This window comes from Haemorhous mexicanus, chromosome 7 (genome assembly GCF_027477595.1).
Source record: "Haemorhous mexicanus isolate bHaeMex1 chromosome 7, bHaeMex1.pri, whole genome shotgun sequence".
NCBI classification, from domain to species: domain Eukaryota; kingdom Metazoa; phylum Chordata; class Aves; order Passeriformes; family Fringillidae; genus Haemorhous; species Haemorhous mexicanus.
The window spans coordinates 42,679,613-42,699,734 of NC_082347.1; the positions used below are offsets into that span (position 1 = coordinate 42,679,613).

The window sequence follows — 20,122 nt, forward strand, 5'->3', positions numbered from 1 at the left end:
GGCACTAATCAAACTAATGTTTTGTGCTGGTCAGGAGTGACAGGTTTTTCTCAGGGCTTGCTGGGAGCTGACAGTGGGCAGTATTTATTAACAGTGCCTGCAATAATCTGTCAGCTAAATGGAGGACTGGAGATTTTCATAGCGGAAACAGATAAGTCTTTGCAAGAGATTTTCCTCAAATGATCAGTGTCTTAGGCCCAGTGCACATAATTTTTTCCATAGAATAATATTCCTTATGTAATAGATTACTGTTGATGCAAACTGTGAGATGTTTTCAGAGGAGAGGCAGTATCTCATTACAGAGCCCATGTTACATCTCTCCTTGTAGCTTTGAGAATAAAGGGGTGCAATGCATTGGAACTTGTAAAGCCATCTGAAACACTTGCCTCCTCCTGGGGCAGCAGTGCCTCCTGACCTGCCCTGCTGGGCAGTGCTTCACCTGTGGGCCCTGCCCAGGCTCACCTGGAGTTTCTGGCAGTAATGCTTACGTCTTGATGTATTCCCAGAATGTTCACAGGGCATTGCCTGCATTCCTTCCTTAGTTCTCTCCTTTTGCACACCCAGGGGGGTTCTCTGCATTTTGTCTGTGTAGATTCTTGGTGGCTGTGGCAGTTGAGTTCTGGGTGTTTCATGCCTTCCTCAGCCACTGATAGGAGATGAATTATATTGATTCCTGGTTTGAAAATAAGCGTGACTTGGTGGATTTCTAAATGCCAAGATCTCTAGAAGCTGTAAAATTATGTCTTGTTGAGAGTACCTTACAGCTGTTGCTAATAAAAGATTAATAATATGACAGTTTTTAATACTACAAGATTCAAAAGATGGATAGTACTGCCATATCTCCCTGGGTAGGACTGAGCAAGGGCTTGAGGAAAAGTCAATCTTCACAGCTGGAGCAATTACTTGTTAGGTGTTAGCTACAGCCTCAGCAAAAATCTGCAGTGAACAGCACGGAGAGCTGTCTGGAGGGAGCTGTAGCTGGTCTGGGAACCTCGGGGATGCTGTCTGTCAGATGGGATGATTGACATCTAGCCCAGCCCTGTCACTTCTTGTGTGGTTCACAAAGTACCCCAAAACACGGGTGACATTGCTAGCATATCAGTAAACTCAAACAAACTCTGAACTCACTGCTAATTCAGCTTTCCTAATTCTTACCTGCCCAGACCAAAGCTATATCCTTCAACTTTCCAAGGTGTGAAGGACCTCCATGATACCCTCAAGACTTCCATGGTCCCCAAATGCCACTTCTGCAAGACGTGTATGAACTGTTGCTTTCCCCAGCTTGCTCTGTCAGCCAGGCATGGGAAATTAAATGCACTGTTGTACAGGGGCTGGAGATAAAATTGCCTAAGCAAAGAAAATCAACTGAAAAATATGGTTAATATGTTGGTCCCGTATAAACTGGTAGTTTTGATGGTTTCAATAATTATTTCTGAGACTGTGCTAAAGGATAACATGTATGTCTTTGTATATTCTTGCATGTTTGTAAAGCCAAGTGACAGGTTTGTTCTGTTTTCATTTTTTTCCAGAATTATCGATCAGCGATTTGAGAAAGTTTCATATTTTGTCTTTGGAGATTTCAACTTCAGACTGGATGCCAAAGCAGTAGTAGAGGTAGGACTTTTTCTTCTGTTGTAGGCCCTACCAGGTTTGATTTATCTTTTTTTTTTCCTGTAGAAAACCCAAAAGTGACTTGACAAAATAATGTTAATATTGACATCAGACTTGCCCAAGACTGCTTCTAACAGGAACATCCAACAAGTAGCTAACATTGTGTGGTTGTGACTTTTGCCATCTCCTTATAGCTCACAGTGAATCAGAATAATTGCCTGCAAACAGAGGAAGTGCTGCATTACCTTCCTACTCTGAGGAAAAACAAGAGGCATTTCCTCAATGTCTGTGGTGGAACTCCACACTTTAAAAGTACAGGCAGTCATCAGTACAGACCTTTGTGCCTGTAGCATCTTGATGTGGAAGGGTGACTAAGAGATTTGCATAAAGCCAAAATAATGTACTAAACATTTTTCATTCCAAGTTGAGATAACCTTGAGCTGAATGCTGAAGCTCCAGGTAAGGTGGTGTCAGAAATAGTACCCAGATTGAAATGGATATTTAATTTTATGGTTTTCACACTTCAGTTCTCTGAGGTACTGCAATGTCTTTTTGGTGTCCTTGAGGGTAGGCATGTATCTTTTGAGCCAAAAGTTTTTCTTTTGTAAATCTAACTGTGGGAAATGTCCTGTGTGCCAAAGGCTGGCATCCCCCCATTCAGGTGCAGTGCTGTTCTCCTTCCTTACATGATCAGTAGTCCATCCATTGAAGAACTGGAGTTTGATGTTACAACATTTCATATGGAACTAATAACTTCTTCTTGGAATCCTTTCTGTAGTGCAGTCAGCCAAGAAGCTTAAAGTGTAGTTGAAATGAAAGTCAAGTCACTAATTCAGAATATGCATCTTCGTACTGCATGTGTTAAGGGTAAGAACCTGCTCTGCTACCCTGTGGCTGCCATAGTTATCATCAGTGTTCAGAGATCACTTTGATGGTGATCACTTCAAAGAACTGTTTTGCTTTTTCTCTTCACTAGTGTGTGATGGTACTACTGAGGATGTTGCTGTCTGAGAACCCCTGTCAGTCACTCTGCAGCAGAGTTACCTCCTGCACTCAGTACTGATGAAGGGTGCTCCAAGCTTTTCCTGACTCACATACTGCCAGCAGTCTGCAGGACTGAAACTGCAGAGGGTGTTTGCTTTAGCACCAACAGATTAAGATTTCTATGTTTATATCTGTCCGTTTCAAAATAATACCCATCAAACAAAATAGTATCACTAACCCCAAATGATGGAAACTGAGTGAGCTGCAGAGCAAGTAGGGTGAGCCCAGAGGTTTCTGAGCCTGACACAGTACTCTGCATCTTGGGAGTGTTTTAACCCTACTGGTTTATGTTGCTGCATGTGAGGACAAAAGGTGTAATTGGAAGATGAATCTAATTAATTTTCTCATTCTTCCTACCTAAGATGCAAGCCTGTGTGAGTCTACAAAGCACTAGAATAATACAGATTTTCTATTGTTTTTTTTTGGAGAAGTACCATAGAATTCAGTAATCAGAATTTCACCCGACTACTCTGCAATGTTAATTAAGCATAATTGAAGCTGATTCAGAAACTTCCAGTTTATACATGGACAGCTAAAGTCACAGTAAGGTTGTTTGGTAGTGTTTTGTACTTGGTGTAGTTTATAAATCTGCATGTCAGCAGACCCTGGAGCTGTAAGAAGCAGTTGTCTGATGTGTCTGGGACTGCCTCTAGGCAGCGGGACAGCCCTGAGGGAGTTAGTGGAGTACAGCACAGGCAGTAAGGGCTGGCTCCTAGGTGACAGTCATTCCTAAAGTGTAATTTGGAAGGACTCAGCTATAGGCCACCTCTAGAGGGAATTGTACCAGACAGGACTTGGTGTCTGATTGTGTTTAAGATCAGGCCCAAATCGCCTGAGGAAGCCTCTTGTGAAGGGTGTGACTCCAAGGTGCCTGTACAGCAGGCAGAGGTGCTCCTGTCCCAGGGTGAGCCTGTGCTCAGCTGGGAACCTCCCACTCCAAAGGCTGTCCCAGTCCCTTCTGGTACTTAACCGTGTGCCCATGCAAATGGATATTAACCACTCTTTGGACTATTCAGCAGCGGAGTTAATACTGGGAATTGTAAGGGTTAATCCATTGACCTGTCATCTTTGTCTATGTACGTTTCTAAATTTATCTCTGCTCTTCTTGCTGACCTTTTGAATTCCCCCTTGAGACCACAGCTGCTGAACACTTGAACACTGACATGCTACAAGCAATACTTGTGTAAGTGCAGACTGTGCTTACATCAAACATAAAGAATAAAGTGTGTTTGTAAATAACTTCCCAATTAAGCCATTTAAAGGGAGAATCTGAGAGCTGTTCAGAATGTAAAGTCCAGACCCTGATGTGCAGTGTCCTAAATCAGATGCAAAAAATGTTGTGCATATTAATTCATAATTAATAGACTATAAATCATTAATATGTTATTTATTGAACACTTATGGAAGCCTTAATTTAAAGTCACATTGATTTCCTTGCTAGGAAAATCTGCTTTACTGTTGTTGGAGTCATGCAGGGGGAGGTTGTTACTGGCACATGGGCAGTGCCAGGTGCTGTTGCTGAGGCAGCACCAGTGAATTTTCCAGCTGTGCTTGCTGGTCAGTTCCTGACCTGCCTGGGCAGCATCTCTGGGGCCAGGTCCCAGCACATCCCCCTGGGACTGTGCAGCTGAGCAGGGGGCCAGTCTCGCTTTGAGGAGGGTGAATGCCAGTGCTTTACCATTGTAGAACATCCAGAAAATCTTCCAGTGGAGTCCAGCCTTTCAAAGGACACCACCCTGCTCCAGCCAGCAAAAATAACCCTTGTAGGTACAAAATGTGTTTAGTAAGGCAATAACTGCAGAAGAAAGCTCTACGTTTCCTTGGGTTTTGGTCACTCTAAGATGTGCTGTAAGACCTAAATCTTCTGTCTGACAGCTTGGCACCCAGGTAACTTCACTTAATCTTATATTTTCAAAGGTGGCTGAGGATTTACTGCTGTTTAAATTCAAAGTTATGCCTACTGGTTTGTTTGGGGTTTTTTGTTTGTTTGTTTTTTTAATGCTAGACTTTTTTGGGTGTTACAGCATTCTGATTATTTGCCCACTGCTTTCAGACACCTTCCAGCACCTTTATTCCCAGCACATATGGAAGTGTTTGCAACATATTAAAAATGACGCAAACTTTTATATTGGTTCAGCTGTGAATTCTAGTCTATATCTATAGCTCCTCTGCAGTGTCTCTAGTACCAGTATTGTCACAGCATTTCACAGAAATGTGAATTTGTGGTGTTTCTTCATGTAGAAGACAGTTTTACTATAATTTTTTCAAAAGTTCTGATCTCCCCTCTCAAAGTTAACACAGATCCACCGATCACTGTAATCTTTGCACTTACCAGAAGTGCACTGCAATTTTGTCATTGCATGTGTGAGAAAGGTACTTTTCTCTTTCTGGAAAATTATCTTCTGAAATTCAGTAGAAAGAAGATTTGATGAGGTGACTTCAAAGAAATCTGCATTGGTGGTGAGACATACTGTTGGCTGAACTTGAAGAATATTCTAAAAATTAATAATTATTATGAGTTAGTGTTTTGGTTCTTTTAAAGGTAATACATTACATGCTTGAAAGTTCTGAAATAGGCAGCTTGGCTGTCACCTGAATAAAACCAGGATACTAAAATCTCTGAACATGTTAAGAGTAGGAAGAGGAGGTTGTGAGGAGATGAATGAGGGGGTTTATTACCAAGAACTGAGGAGGTCAGGTTATTTTTGTTTGAGGTGAGAAATTAGAGCAATGAAGTGACTGTGAGTGACCACATGGGAGGAGTAAGTTAATTCTCTCTGCTGTGGTGGCTGCTGCAGAGCTTATGGGGTTTCATGCTGCGATGGGTCCAAGGCCATTCTGATCTCCACTGTTTACCTCTTTTTTTAATGTAAGTTAAAAGCTTGCTAGCATCTGTAATTTTCTGTACACTCCAGAAGCACTTGCTGGCGTAGGTGTGGGAGCAGAATTGGTCCCGTGTCCCTCTGTGTGGCTCCTGGTTCCTGGAGCTGTGGCAGAGCAGGGGGAGGGCTGTGACCGCTCCCGTTCCCGCGCACGGGCTGGCACCCGGGGCTGGCACCCGGGGCTGCCACATGCAGGGCGCCCTTCCCTCTTCTTTGCTAGAGAAGGTGCTAAATAAAGAGAGATTTCCCATTCCAGCTGGCCTAGGCACTGTGCAGGAACTTGGAGCTGCTTCTCTCCTGTACCCTGCCCCAGCCCAAAGCATCTCAGCTCCCAGCTGTGCCTGTGCTTGTCCAGAGGAGTGTTTCTCCTTCTGTCTGTGAGCCAGTTTACCACTCTTGCTTTGTTTTAGTCTCCATTCAAGTGTTTTAGGTGGGTCTAGACCAAGGAAGAGTATTTCCAATGTGTATTAATCTCTGAGAATTACTTTATTTTAATATTTAAAGAAATTATTCATTGAATCTCCATACTAGAAGTCATCCTCGTGCAATGCATCCATTTCAGGAAGGTATAAACAGGCTTAAGAAACTGAGCTTATTTTGACTGTTTGGGAGTAAAACCTTCTTTCTGAGACTGCTGATTCAGGAGTCTCTTAGAAAAGTACCTTGTAGTTCCAAGAAAAAAAAAATAAAATTGTGTCCTTCTCAGTCCCAAGAATGGCAGCTCAGTAACGAGTTCAGTTTGTCAGGCTTTAAGAGAAAGTCACATTAATCACAAAATCCATTTGCTCAAGGTAAACCATAGCCTTGCCTTGTATCAAGGAAAAAACGGGGAAAAAACTTTTTTTTTCATTACTAAAGCCTTGTTAGGGTTGGTGGCAGCTTGGTAAGCTGGGGAGGGAATAAGTGTATCATGTATGAAAATTTATGAAGGTAGCAACAGAAGTGGTGTTTCAGGATTCCAACATTTTGGCCTACAAAAAGCTTTCAGGCTCTACCTGCAGAAAAAAAAGCAATGTCCTCATCTTAAAACTCAAAATTAACCTTGCCCACCCACTCTGTGTGCTCCGTGGGTTGCAGTCAACCAGAATATTTCCTTTCTAGACTTCTGCCAAGCAGCCCTTTGATAAGTCGGGACTGGAATTGCTGATTAAATGTTTTTTAAAAGGTAATAACTGCTCATAAGAATTTACATGTCTGACTCCATCATTCACTTGCACTGTGCCTCTCTGCCACCTCTGACCATGTGATTTTATATTATCTGATAAAACAGGAACGACTTCATTCTGGCATGACTTTTTAGCTGCCACTGTATTGCTGATGCTGCAGTGAATCACATAATTTCCATTTGATCACACTGTCTTGGCACAATGTGGTCTTTCATTCTGAGCAAGCCAGTGGGGGCATGGTATCCCTTTATCCAGCGTGGTCAAGCCAGCAGAACTTGGAGGAGCACTCCTGGCACTGCCACAGTGTGTGCCTGCAGAATGGGGACCTCTTCCTCTGAGACATCACTCGCTCTCTTGAGCAAACTTCTCTTGTTCAAAATAAAAGCTGATTAACAGCTTTTCACATCTGAATGATTGATTTAAATCTTACTCAAATCTGAAGAAATATTTTAAGTTGAAATTGTTTCATCCCATATATTGGACACTAACAAGGATCCTTGCAAACTCCAGCCAACAAATGATCCATTAGTAATTGTCATGAAAAAGATTAATAGTTAATTAGACAATTATCACTGATTTGAAAAGCTGATTCAAGTGAGGTAGTCAGGTGATGGATGGATGTGGACACTTAATTATCTCCTCCTTGGTACAGATGTGCTTCCCTGGACAGAAACAGGTCGCCTGTCAGGATGAGGCTCTTGCTCTCCTCGTGCATTCAGGAGACACCACCAACCACCTGGCTGCCTTGTCAGGTGCAAATATTTGTGTGTGTGTGTGTGTGTATGTTTTTTAATCTAAGTAATATTTGCAGAAGGTGTTTTGAATGCATCAGGAAAAGGGCATGAAAGAATTGCACCGTCTTGTTGTTACAAAGACAGCAATATTTTTTTTTTTAAATTTTGACTAATTTTGCTTTGAGAAACCAGTAAAGTTCCTTTGCATTAAAAATACTGACATGGCATATAAAGCAAGTGTATGTAGTTGTGGGCATAGTCAGTTGTGCCTCCCTACTCTAAACAAACCAGACTGTTACCTTTCCTGGGCAGTGATGCTGTGCAGGTGCCCACATATCCATGTGGGATATCAGATGCAACCATTGAGTTCATGGCCAGGTGCTGAGCTCCGAGAGGTCCTGCTCCATAGTGGCTGCTCTTTTAAAACTGTAACAGGCTCCCCTTCCTCCTGCACTAAAGTGATACTAAACCATTCTTGTAAGAGAAAAAACATGGTGCTTTATTTCTGAGATAAACCAGCACATCATGGAATAAATCAATAGCTTACAATTTTCAGATCACATTTTCATTCCAGTTAGGAAAGCATGTGAAATCCTGGATTGGTTTTATAATCTCAAACAGTTTGCTGTAAATACCTTCCTCTCATAAAGATTTTAACATTTTTTACAAGTTCAAATGTTTCTAGGAAATGCTGGAGACATTTGTAAAATGTTTTACAAATGCATCCTTTGTAAAAGGAAAGTGTAATAAAGATTTGTTAAATTAAAATGCATACAACTTCAGTTCTAATAAGGAGAGCTTTATTAATGTAGGTAAATTGCAGCAACACATCTGAGGCACCTGCTAAATGTTCATTATAAATTACTCTCATAGACATTGTGATGAGTTTTATATTGTAGCCAGACTTAGAAAAGCATGCAGATTACTTCCCTGAGGGACTGGATATATTTACTTAACAGTGTAGTTAATTGCAATTATTTATTTTCCAGTGATTGCAAATGGCCTCTGCGTTAAAGGTACATGTGGCTACTAGGAATTATTCAATTACCTCTCTTCTTAGTAGTCTAAGGCAAACCCGAGCTCGGATTCCCAGAGGCCAGGCAGCAGTGTATTAACTCAATCTGCTCCGCAGCTTTCTGCTGGGGCCAAGCTCTGTAGCCATGAGTCCTCTCAGCAGAGCAAGCTTGAGAAATGCTCATTACCCTGCCGCTGATTTTTTGACATCTTTCATTCCATACTGATGCTGCCACACGTATTGGCAAGATTCATAGGAGGTTAATTAAATCCATCTTCAAAACAACGAGGGGCCAATGAGCCATATCCCCGTTGCAACAGTAAATTAAATGATGCAATTGTTTCTACTTCCATCATAGATAAGGGGAGAGATGAGTGAATGGATTGTTCTCTGGCTGCCTCCTCCGGGGTCCCAGAGGGTCTCGGAGCATGTGGTCATAAACCTGCTTTTAATTTGTGGCTGCAGGAAGGGATGGCCCTGCTATCAGCCGGCAGAGGTCCCGCACGGCGTCATCCTGTGAGGGATGACACGGTAAAAACGGGGCCTCTTGGCAGCGGCGCCGAGCTGCTCCTCCAGCCTCAGATGCAAATTAACACAAGCGCGGTGACAAAGCAGAACGGAAAAGATGATACGTTCATCAAACTTGGCACTGCCTGCTCCGTAATTAAAACGTACACAAATTAAATACAATTATCTCGTGCTTTCTGATAGGGCTGGGCGTCATTAAGCTAATGAATCCCGCGGTCTGTGCCGCGGCTGGCGCGGGGCGCGCTCGCTGCGGCGGCAGCTGTGCCCTCAGCTGGCAGGGACAGCGGGGACAGCAGCGCCCGCCCGCGCCTGCCATCCGGCACCGGCACCTGCCGCCACGGGCATCCTCGCCCCGGGCAGGGGGCACGGAGCCGGCAGGCTGCTGCGGGCGAGCCGCTGTCCCCGGGCCGGGGTGCCCGAGCTCCTGGCACCGGGACCTGCGGGCACCGGCGTCTGCGGGGCACCGGGACCTGCGGGGCACCGGGACCTGCGGGCACCGGGGTCTGCGGGCACCGGGACCTGCGGGGCACCGGGACCTGCGGGCACCGGGACCTGCGAGGCACCGGAACCTGCGGGGCACCGGGGTCTGCGGGCACCGGAACCTGCGGGGCACCGGGACCTGCGGGGCACCGGGACCTGCGAGGCACCGGGGTCTGCGGGCACCGGAACCTGCGGGGCACCGGGATCTGCGGGCACCGGGACCTGCGGGGCACCGGGGTCTGCGGGCACCGGGACCTGCGGGGCACCGGGACCTGCGGGCACCGGGACCTGCGGGGCACCGGGGTCTGCGGGGCACCGGGACCTGCGGGGCACCGGGACCTGCGGGGCACCGGGGTCTGCGGGCACCGGGACCTGCGGGGCACCGGGGTCTGCGGGCACCGGGACCTGCGGGCACCGGGACCTGCGGGGCACCGGGGTCTGCGGGCACCGGGCAGCTTTCCCCGCAGTGCAGCTGGTGCGCGCGGGGAACGGGCCCAGCAGTGGCTCGCAGTTGGGGCGATCCTAGTGCCAGGTGCAGCAGCCGCTGCAGCCTGCCCAGGCGTGACAGCGCTTGTCTGCGTGCGGGAGGCGGGCTGGGGTCTGCTGGATGCGCGCTGAGGTGCGTCTATCGCTTTTGGCATGCCCGGGGTTTGCCCCTGTACCGTGGGGAGCGTTGGAGTCCCAGTTTGGGAGCAGTTCATCCCCTGCTTACCTTCAAGCAGCGGCAGCCAGCCCTTCTCAGGCAGGGCAAGGGGCTGCAGCAGGGACTGGGGCTGGAAAAGCACGCATATAACCAACCAGTCTTAACAGCTGGACTTTAAAGTCACTCTTATCTAGGCAGGTGTAGTCTGAATAATTTAGTGGAGTATTGCAATGCATCGTGCAAATCTGTAATAAGTACTTTAATAAAGCCACCTGTTAATTGGTTTTTTGTTTATTTCTAGACTAGAAACTTATCAGCTCAAATGGGGCAGAATATCACCTGGGAAGATGCTATAAAATCTCCCTTTTAAAGAATTATTTCATTTTAGAAGGAATAGATGTACCTGCAAAAAGTGCATTCTTTCTACATTTCAGTTTATTCCTGGGTGTTATTGCAATACAAGTTTTTCACATCTATGTATGAATTGTGCACTAGGTATTTAGATCACCCAATGATGATCTAAAGCAAAGGGCAGGGGGAACGAAAGGTTTACACTGCATATTTGCAGTGTAATAAAAGCCTGTGAATACCTATTTTCATTGCCATAAATGGAAGCCTAGAGGGAGTTTTTTTCCAAAAAATTACACTGAGTATTAAGGAATGATATTTTGCTTGCTTATCAGAAACAAAATTGGGTAGAAAGAATTTGGTAGCTATCTGAAAATCAAAGAATGGGATCATATTTACCTCTATTATCAGCAATTCCTGTTGTGATGGCAAATTTTATTCTTGAGTAGGAGTCAGAAGTACAGTGATAGTTGATGAACTGAATGCACAAAATCTGTGGATGTGTGTGCAGCTATGTTAAAACATTAAAAAATTTATTTATTTTACAAGAAAATAGTAAGTCTCAAAAGTTGTAGAAAAGAGCACTAAGAAACCAAGATGAATATTTTGTTAAAAAAAACAACTTTATTTTTATTTAGATTTGAGCAGTGGTAAATGTGGTCAGCCTCAGGGAGAAGGGACAAAGGGGATGCCTGAAGTGCATAAAGCTCATTTGTGGTAGGATATTGCATGGGCTGCATGGGCAGCAAAGGACGGTGGTGAGAGACACCAGTTGCCATTGCATTGGATCATTTGGCTTGAAATTGAAATCTTGATCACATCTGTTTCCATCGCAGTGCAAGCCACCTTATCCAGGCTGTGACTGCACGGTCCTGGCAGGTGCAGCCCCTCAGGCTCCAGCTGGGGTTTGAGCCTGTCACAGTGGTGCCGACCCCGAGGGACAGCACTGCTGTCCCTCCCTGAGGCACAGGCCGTTCTCTCTGGGATCTCTGCCGTGAAGCTGGCAGGACAAAGGTGTTCAGAATATGGTCGGGTTGTTCCTTACAAGGCAGGCATCCCCGTGCATACATCTGTTCCTCTTTGGCAGACAGGTTTTCTGTTTGTTTCTCTTTCTTCCAGCTTCTCCAGCCCTCTCTGCACTAACACAGGCAAATGGACCTGGTCCTCCTTTCACCGAAAATTAGCATAGACATCAGTATGAATTTTAAGAAAGTTCAGGAAACACACCCTGAACTGCTTAGCACCATGGAGTAAGCACTTGCAGCCTGCTACTTTTCTCTCTTTCATGGTTCTTCCTCTCACAGTTCTGTAGCACAGAGGTAAAAGAAACAGGACAGCAGCTTCTGTTCCTCAGCCCCTCTGAGGAGAGCTCACACAGTGGTAGTTTTGAAAAAATTTAAATTGCATGCTGGTCTCCACTGTATTTTATCATGTGCATTACTAAAGGAAGTTTTGACTTTCTGATCTACATGATGTGTACACAAATCTGCCTTTATTCGTATTGATAATTCAGACATCAATTTTACCTTTGTTAGAATAGGATTTCCCATAATGTATCATTTTTTCCCAGTCCCAATATGAGATGAGAATTTGACATTTCAAAGCAAAATATGCAAAGTGGCAATCTAGGAATCTCAAATCAGCTGTAATAATTGCTGTAACATTTAGGTTGCTCCTTCTCCAAGGAAAGAAAGATAAAACTTCCTGGCCCTTTATGTCAGGCAGAAATGGGTCACCTTTGCCTGGTACCACATGGCAAGAGAGGTTCTCTATGTCCTGCACTGCGTGAAATACTTCTTCAATCTGCACCCTTACCAGGAAGATCAAACTCCTTTCTTCTCACACAGAGGTCAAAAGAGTGGGATGGGGGCAGGATGCAAGTTCTAGCAGTGACTGGGACATTACCTCCTGTGAAAATTTTATTATCCTATCTCGACCATATTAAAATCTAATCCTGAATTCTCTCATTATTGCTTACACAAGAAGTGTGTTAGGATGTAATTTACAGATCTTTAAAGCTTTCACAAGGGTCATCAATGTGTAATATTTTAATATGTAAAGCTGCTAAGGGGTTAAAACCAATTGTATGAAAAGAGATTATAGGATCTTTATCACATGTTGTTTATCTGATCAACAGTTAACAATTTAAGACAGTATTATCCTAGTAAAAAGAAGATTTGTTTCAGATACTGACATAAACATCCCCTCATAATAGTGGCTTTTCATTTACTGCGTTGCAATGTACCATAAGCTTAAAGGCACAACAGCTTCTTTGTGTGTCTCAATAATGCCTGTCCAGAGTGATGTCAGTCAATTTTTGACCTATACAGTCTGATGTTATTCTCAACGATCATGGAATAGATTTTTTTTTTTTTAATGAGTGAAGAGCATGCCAATAAAATCCTTGAAAATTATCATATTTCTTCATGGCATCTTCCTCTGGAAGAGCAAGGTATATTACCACATAGGCCTTTCTGTGAAGTCGTGTTTTCTCTGGCTTCTGCTGGTTTTTTTGTTTGCTTTGCAGCTGACTTTCCACACTTTCATGCAACTTGCCCTTTCAGTGGGACTAATGAACACTAACAATTAATAGCACTTTCTGGTGGAGGTAGGAAAAGAAACAGTGTATGTGAAACAGCCTCCTGGTAGGAGAAGATTCTGAGTTCAGCCTGTGTGGTGACACTCCTGGGTCCCATATAAAACGTGTTTGACAAGTCAGCTTCCTCGTGCTCCTTGGAAACTGCTCCTGCAAGGTGGGGGGAAAGGCTGTGGAGTGGGCCAGGGTTCATTTAGGGGGCTCAGAGGGCCTCGGGGGGATTCCCTCCTGGCACAGCTGGGGGGTACTCCCCATCCCCAGCCAAGGCAGTGGGAAGAGGCAGCACACTGATCCAGTATCACAGAGAGATGTGCTCGTCCTCTGCTGCTTTCCTGTCATAAAAGGGAGGAAATCAGCTTCCTGGGGAAGACATCTTCCTGAGCTCTTAGTGAAGCACATCTGCCCAGCCCTTGCCAGGCAGGAACACCGACTGAGGCCCTGTGCTCAGTTCTGCCTCGTGGTTCAGTGCAGGAGGGGCATTCAGCAGCTGTAGGTGATTCCCATCATCTCCTGTCCAGCTCTGAGCACAGCAGACAGCTGTCTGACAGGCAGAGGCTGCTCGCTTGCCCTGCAGCCTCAAGAAGTCTGGGCTGGATGAGGGTGCACTGCTGCTTGTTGCATCCAGCTCTGGTCCTCAGGGTGTTCTGGTGAGCCTGCTGCGTGGCACTCAGATCCCCTTGCTCCCTTAGAGACAGGAAAGAAATGCATGTACTGCTGGAACTCCTTATGGAGATCACATTGTGCTTCTGAAATGCTGCTTCTAGATTATTTTTATTCATATAACCCTAATGGTTCCCTGAAGATTAAGCCAGATGTAATTTTTTGTTTGTTTTCAGCTGAATGCAGTGTAACTATAGTACTGCCATTAGGCCTGCAGAACGTAAACATAAGCTGAATTGAGTTGGACTTTAGTGTGGGTCCTGTGTTTCCCCATCAGTGTCATTTGGGGCTTTTTTAGTCATGGAGTCTGCAGCCCCTGAGCTGCTCTTGGAGAAGCATCTCCAGACTTCAGCTGCACTGCTGTCTGTCTCTTCCCTTCAGTGGGAGCTGAGGGGGTGTCACAGGAGGTGGCACTGTGCCACCCCGTCATCACCTGCTTCAGAGGAGAGTCAAGGGTGTGCTAAATGCTTGAGTGACAACAGCTGAACTTAAGCAAGCCCAAAGTCCAGACTATACAAGAGATTTAAATTAAGATTGCCGAAGCGGGATGGAAATTTGTTTTTCTTCTGTCTGCTGGGTATTTTACATTATGTAAAATGAATAGTAGATGATAATTGCCAGTGTGGTATCTTGTATTGATTTAATTCAATAAGCAACTTCACCTCCACCTTTTGCATGCACTTGCCTTAAAATATATTCATTATGAAGGCAGTGATTCAAAGTCTTTAGGAAATCAATACCCAGACAGGATTCTGTTCTTCAAATATTGACAGCAGAATAACTCTAAGAAACAATGACAAACAATGAAAGCAGGGTAAGACAAAATGAAGGCTGCAATTCTTCTGTTGTTAGGCTGTAGGAGGGCTCAAACTGCTGCCTGATGCTGCATATTGTACGTGCTTCAGCCAACAGCTCATGCTGGCCCTTTGCTTTCAGAATTTCTGGTGGAACCTGTGACCACTGAAGTAAAAGCCACTTTCTGCCCATGATTCCTATACAGATGGCTGTTTCACCTGGTGTTTTGCCAGTAACTCACACAGATTTCTTTCAGCCATGTGTGTGCACTGGGGACATACAGAAGGGTGTATATAGACTGTTAGCATTAACATCATTCCCACCTTTGGTAATTTCTCTAGAACTAAATGGAATTTGCACTGAAGCTGGTGAAATACAGATTTTTAACTGATTATATATGTTTACTAGTTCACAGTGGGTTTTTGTAGTGGTAATATCAAAGTCCTATAGTATGGGCAGCTCAGCTTCCTGCACACTGAGTATAGTTCTCAGAAGTTAAAGTATTATGTCCTTGATGGAGTAAAACATGCCAACTTAGTGCAAACTGCACTGGTTGCTCAGTTGATAGCAGTTCTGAAATCACATTGCTGTAGATTGTTCAGCACTGCAACTAGAAGTTATACTACATTATTAGCACTCATGCAGAAATCTCTGATGACAGTCCAAAAATTCAATTGAAGATGAATTCTCTTTCCCTTAGATGTGGAAGACTTGTGAAGGGTAGCTCTTTACAGTATTACTTGGCTTCTAGATGTCATAGGAAGAGTTAGCAAGACTTATTTTCGTTTCTATCCTTTTTTGCTATAGTTTTAACAAGTGCTCAATTTCACAAGGGTGTCAGTATTGTAGCCATAAAAGGTTCAAGAGCTCCGTTCACATCCGGAAGTAAAAAAATTATTAGGCTTTTCCCTGAATGTACTGGAAATTTCCTAAACTTGATGTACTTATGTATAATTTAAGAACAAAGGAAGGCTTTGGGACACCAGTGCCTGAGTGATGTTTCCTGACAGATCAGTCAGGAGAAACTGGAATTCCTGGGAGTCGGGAGTTTAAAGAGTAGGAATGGCCGTTTGTAAGTGCCCATCTGTAACCAACATGTTTGAAGGTTGGTCTGGAACAAATTGGTGTAGCTGGGACATGACAGAATTTTAGAAGAAGAATAAATTTGTTCCTGTAGTTAAGGGGGAAGAAAGAAGGGAGACACCAAGCAAGGTTCTCAATAGCTGAAGGCTCATTAGCTTGACATTCATTTCAGGCAACCTAATGCAAGAGTTGGTAATGAGAAGAAAATTGAGAGAGAAAATGCAGTCACAAAACACTCTTGAACAAGGCAGTTTATCCGGAGATTAACAACTTGGATGAAAGTGGTGAAGTGAAATCGAGTGATCCTATGGCAAGATGAGTTTGTTGGAAACATCAGTGTTTAACTTTGCATTTGTCTGTGTTGCATGCATGTGCAGGAGCACCGAGGTGTCAGTGGCAGAGTGGTGGGAGACACCAAAGGCAAACAGCTGCCAACAGCTGAAGCTCAGCTCCCACAGCAATGCCATGGCATAATCATTCAGGCATCTTTAGGTAAATTTATTGTAATTGCATATTTGACTTTACATGTAGCTGCTGAGCCTGTGCATTGAAATGTGTCACACACCTCCACTCCAGGTATTGCAAGGTCACAGTCTGATGTGAGAGGAGAGCAAGGCCCTCTGTCCTCTTACCTAGACACTGGGCCAGATCTGAGTGCCAAGGAGGAGTTGTTTTCAGAGCTTGTAGGGCCAGCTTTGCTGAGCTGAGCTTCCTTAGAGGTGCACTCCAGTTAACTCAGACACCCCTTGCCAGTAGGTCAGAGGGTTTACCTGGAGTTTGCAGTTTCATACTTTGCCGTGTTCACAGCAGTGTCCACCTTCCTTTTGGGTCTAAGTGATGTTTAGAAGCTGCTAACAGACAATTTAAAATGAAAAATCGTATGTGGGAAATCAGCCACCAGAGTGATCAATAAATAGTTCTGTTCCTGGAGTGGCTGCCAGAGGAATTAGTGAGTGTCCTGTCTGTTATCAAGAGGTCCTGCCTTTCTGAAGGTTTGTTTTAGTTAAAGAGGTGCCATTTGCTTCAGTTGAGGTGAAATCAGTGCCACGTAGGATCCGGTGTGCATGATTAGAGTAGACAAGTGCACAGTCACTTCTGGATGGAGTTCCAGGCTGTAATTTCTTAAGCTTCCTAAGCAGGCTTAGATACCTTCAGTCCCAGCTTTGTTTGTCATTAAAATAATTCCTACTGATTGTGATGCTGGTGGAAAAAGATTCCACTTCTTTATTTCTTTACTGTGTGAGTCTCATTGATGCTAATAACTATCAAATTAAATCTGCACCTGACCACAAGCAGCTGATGGAACATTCCTTTCAGCCATCCAGTGTATCCCTGACGGAGACAATCAATAGGTAAAATCTATGCAAATGAGCAGAGTTCAAGTGCGGGCTACCCTAAACAGGACTTAAGCTATGCACCCGCCTTTGTGCCAAATTTTTCAGGGTTTTTTCTCCTGTAATGAATACATGTATTTTGTGCATTGGAGCATGGCACAGGGCCTTTTGGACGGCAGGCTCTTCAAGAGAGAGGAAGAGAGTTTTAATCACAAAAGCAGAAACTTCAGTCAGAGGAATGATTCCACACTTTGTTTCATTTGTAAATGCTGCGTTTTGGCTTTTGTGAAACACAGCCCAAGTCCAATTCAGGACAGCGCTTCAAGGATTCTTTCCATGAGGCTTTTTGAGTCTGAAATAGTGCACATGAAAAGAACAGGAGATTGAACATAATTTGTTCCAACAGCTAGTCTAAGATTTTTTCCAATCAAGATTCTTTCAGCATATTCCTCTTTGTTGAGCTGTAAGCAGCTTTTAAAATAATGGCATTAGCCTATATTTCAGGGCTTCGCTGGGTGTTTCCAGCTCTGGTGATTAGTTACAAGAAATAGCAATGCCTGTATTGTAACCTTTTAATGGCTGTGGGAGACTTGTAAACTAAGTTGAGATTTAAGCAATTTGTAGATTTCAAAATGAGCTGTAGAGTTCATTGAGAAAGAAAAATGCATCATTGAAATTCATGGTGCCACTTTGGTTTTCTTAGCTGAGATTTATCAGTGAAAGCCATATTGCTTTTCCTTTGCCTTTATTTTAAAGCTCTTCAATACATTGTTTTTAAGGTCCATTTCTTTTACAAGCTTTTCCTTTCAGCTTGCTCAGGGTATTGGGCCCTATGAACATCTGTTCGTGCCTAAAATCAGCCAGGACCTGGACTGTACCCTGCCTCCCTCCTCCCCTTTGTTTCCAGGGGCTATTGTTTCCGATTTCATGCTATCAGAGGGGCTGCATGTTTTCCTGTGTGAAGTTGTCAGAGAGATAAAAGCCCAGGAGCAGGGTCACATTTCGAGGGATGGGCATGAAAAATTGGTAAAATGTATCTTGAGGGCCACCCACAAGACTTGCCTGAAGAAATTCAGAAGTAGAGAGGAGAATTGTAATTTTGTGCAAATTCCAGGGTGGAATAAGCAGTAATGAAGTAAGTGTTTAACTGGCAGAAGTCTCTTTGTCAGATTTACACTTGGTTGACTTATTCCTGTTAGGTAGCTTGAGAGCCTCTAGTTGGACTTAGTTACAAAGAAAATACCATCATCTTCACTGCAGTGCCTGCCCACATCCCCTCAGTAGGACAGGGAGAGGCCAGAAGATTTAAAGCCAGTGTGTTACACCTGTCAGCCATCAGAGTGCCCTGGGGAAACGAGAGGCAGTACTGGAGGTTCTGCCTGTCCAAAATTCTCAGTACAGAATCATTGGCTTGTATGATACAAGACCTGCAAGGAGTACAGTAAGGATGATGATGATGAAAGAAAGACAAATTGTGTATCCTAATTAACCTAATGAAACACATCTTCCAGTAAGGAAGCAGGCTACTATCCTTGTACCTGTGGCTGTGGTTTATAATGCAGCAGACCATGGTCAGCCAAAGCACACTCTTTTGTCTGACACGAGTTCCAGAAGTGGCACCCTGCTTTGGAAAAATGCAGGGTGGTTCATGTGGTGGCAGGAGGGCAGAAGAGCTGCAGTCACACACAGCTGAGCCCCTTCCCCACCTGCAGTAACCCAGCAGGAAGAGCTTGCAGGTGTCTTACAGGTGCTCCTCTGAAAGCACTAAACAGCCAGGAAAGAGTTGTGCCTGTCCCTAGCTTAATGTCAGTAGAACTAAAGCAGTGCCTTGCTAGGTTGTTTGGTTTATGATTTCAGCTCTTCACTTAGGTCTCTACCAGGTGGGAATTGAAGAAAATGGTTTAACAGTACTGGTTTAGGTCAGGGATTCACTAAGACAGTTACTTTTGTTCTACTTTAGAAGCTTGTAATGAGGATTTTGTTAAAGCACATGATGAGAAAACAAATGAAATACGTAAGTTGTATTTTTTCCACAGCAACTGATAGATAAGGGATGCCAAGCAAGGTGTTATCTTGCTGCCATATGGCTTCTGAATTACTAAGTGATAAATGTGATACAAATCAGCCCAATACTGGAATTTCAAGGAGATTTATTTTTTCTATAATTTTTTTCCAAAGAGAAGTTAATTCTTTTTTCTTGAGTGGATAAATCATTTGCAATTTAGTATGACAAAGTAAATATACATTCTGAGTTCTGCTGAATTTAGCAGCATTTTTGGCTATGGAAATTCAGCAGGGAAATACTAATATGCAGACTTTTTTCCATTTTGCTAATACAGTAGAAAAAAATTACTAAATATGCTTTGATTATTGTTGAATTTATATCCTTTGTAGTAGTACTTTTGGATATTAATTTGTTCATAAATAGACATAGAAGAAAGCAGCAACGCTGCAAAGTGTGTAACAGTTGTGTAGGTGAGTTTAAAGAAGACCACTGGGTGAGTATTTTTCACTTATTAGCACTTGTATTGTAGCTTGCAGTGGCTGTGGTCATGGTTCTGGGTCCCACAGCAGGAAGGGCTGTGCAGGTGACATCCCCTGCTGGCACAGAGGGACCTGCCCCTCTGAGTGCCAGGCCAGGGTCCTGACAGGTTCCTGGGTGGCCAGGGCTCCCCCGGGGGTCCTGCCAGCCCCCAGCCCCACGGTGCCCTGCCTGTGTGCTCCTCTTCAGGCAGGCAGCAGAGCACACACGTCCTCAGACCAGGTGTGCACCACCAGGTGTGAGGAGACATCAGGGCAGAAAGTCTCACCAGCACAATTCCGGTTTTGGGGGGAAAAGGATAATCTGTTCCTTTCTCAGCATGCTGACCACCAGGTTTTAATGTATTTCACCGCTTCAAGTACTACTTGAAGAACTTAAACAGTGCTGTTAGCATCCATTGCTGGTCTTAATGGGTGTAAATTCTTTTTAAAATCACAACTTTCTCCTACCAGCAGTTTTCTTTGGCGTACTTGTCTAATTTTAGAAGGGTTAAAGAATTTATTTTGTTTAGCTTTGTCTCAAAAGGGAAAAGAAGAAAGGCTAGAATAAAAATTAACAGCACATCTTAAAATCTGTTACAACATCTCCCTTTTTTCTGACTAAAAGTGAGTGAAAAAGGCCTCTTTAGAGGAAATAAAGAAGTTATTACAACTTCTACTAT

General features: G+C 44.0%; 1 protein-coding gene across 2 annotated transcripts in view; it reads left to right on the top strand.

Moving 5' to 3' along the window:
• Window positions 1-20,122, top strand: part of INPP5A (inositol polyphosphate-5-phosphatase A) — a 188,276-nt gene that overhangs the window by 125,559 nt on the left and 42,595 nt on the right. For both annotated transcript variants that reach the window (XM_059852262.1, XM_059852263.1), the window contains exon 9: window positions 1,530-1,614. In XM_059852262.1, the coding sequence (XP_059708245.1) occupies window positions 1,530-1,614 (85 nt within the window). The remainder of the gene's footprint in view (window positions 1-1,529; window positions 1,615-20,122) is intronic.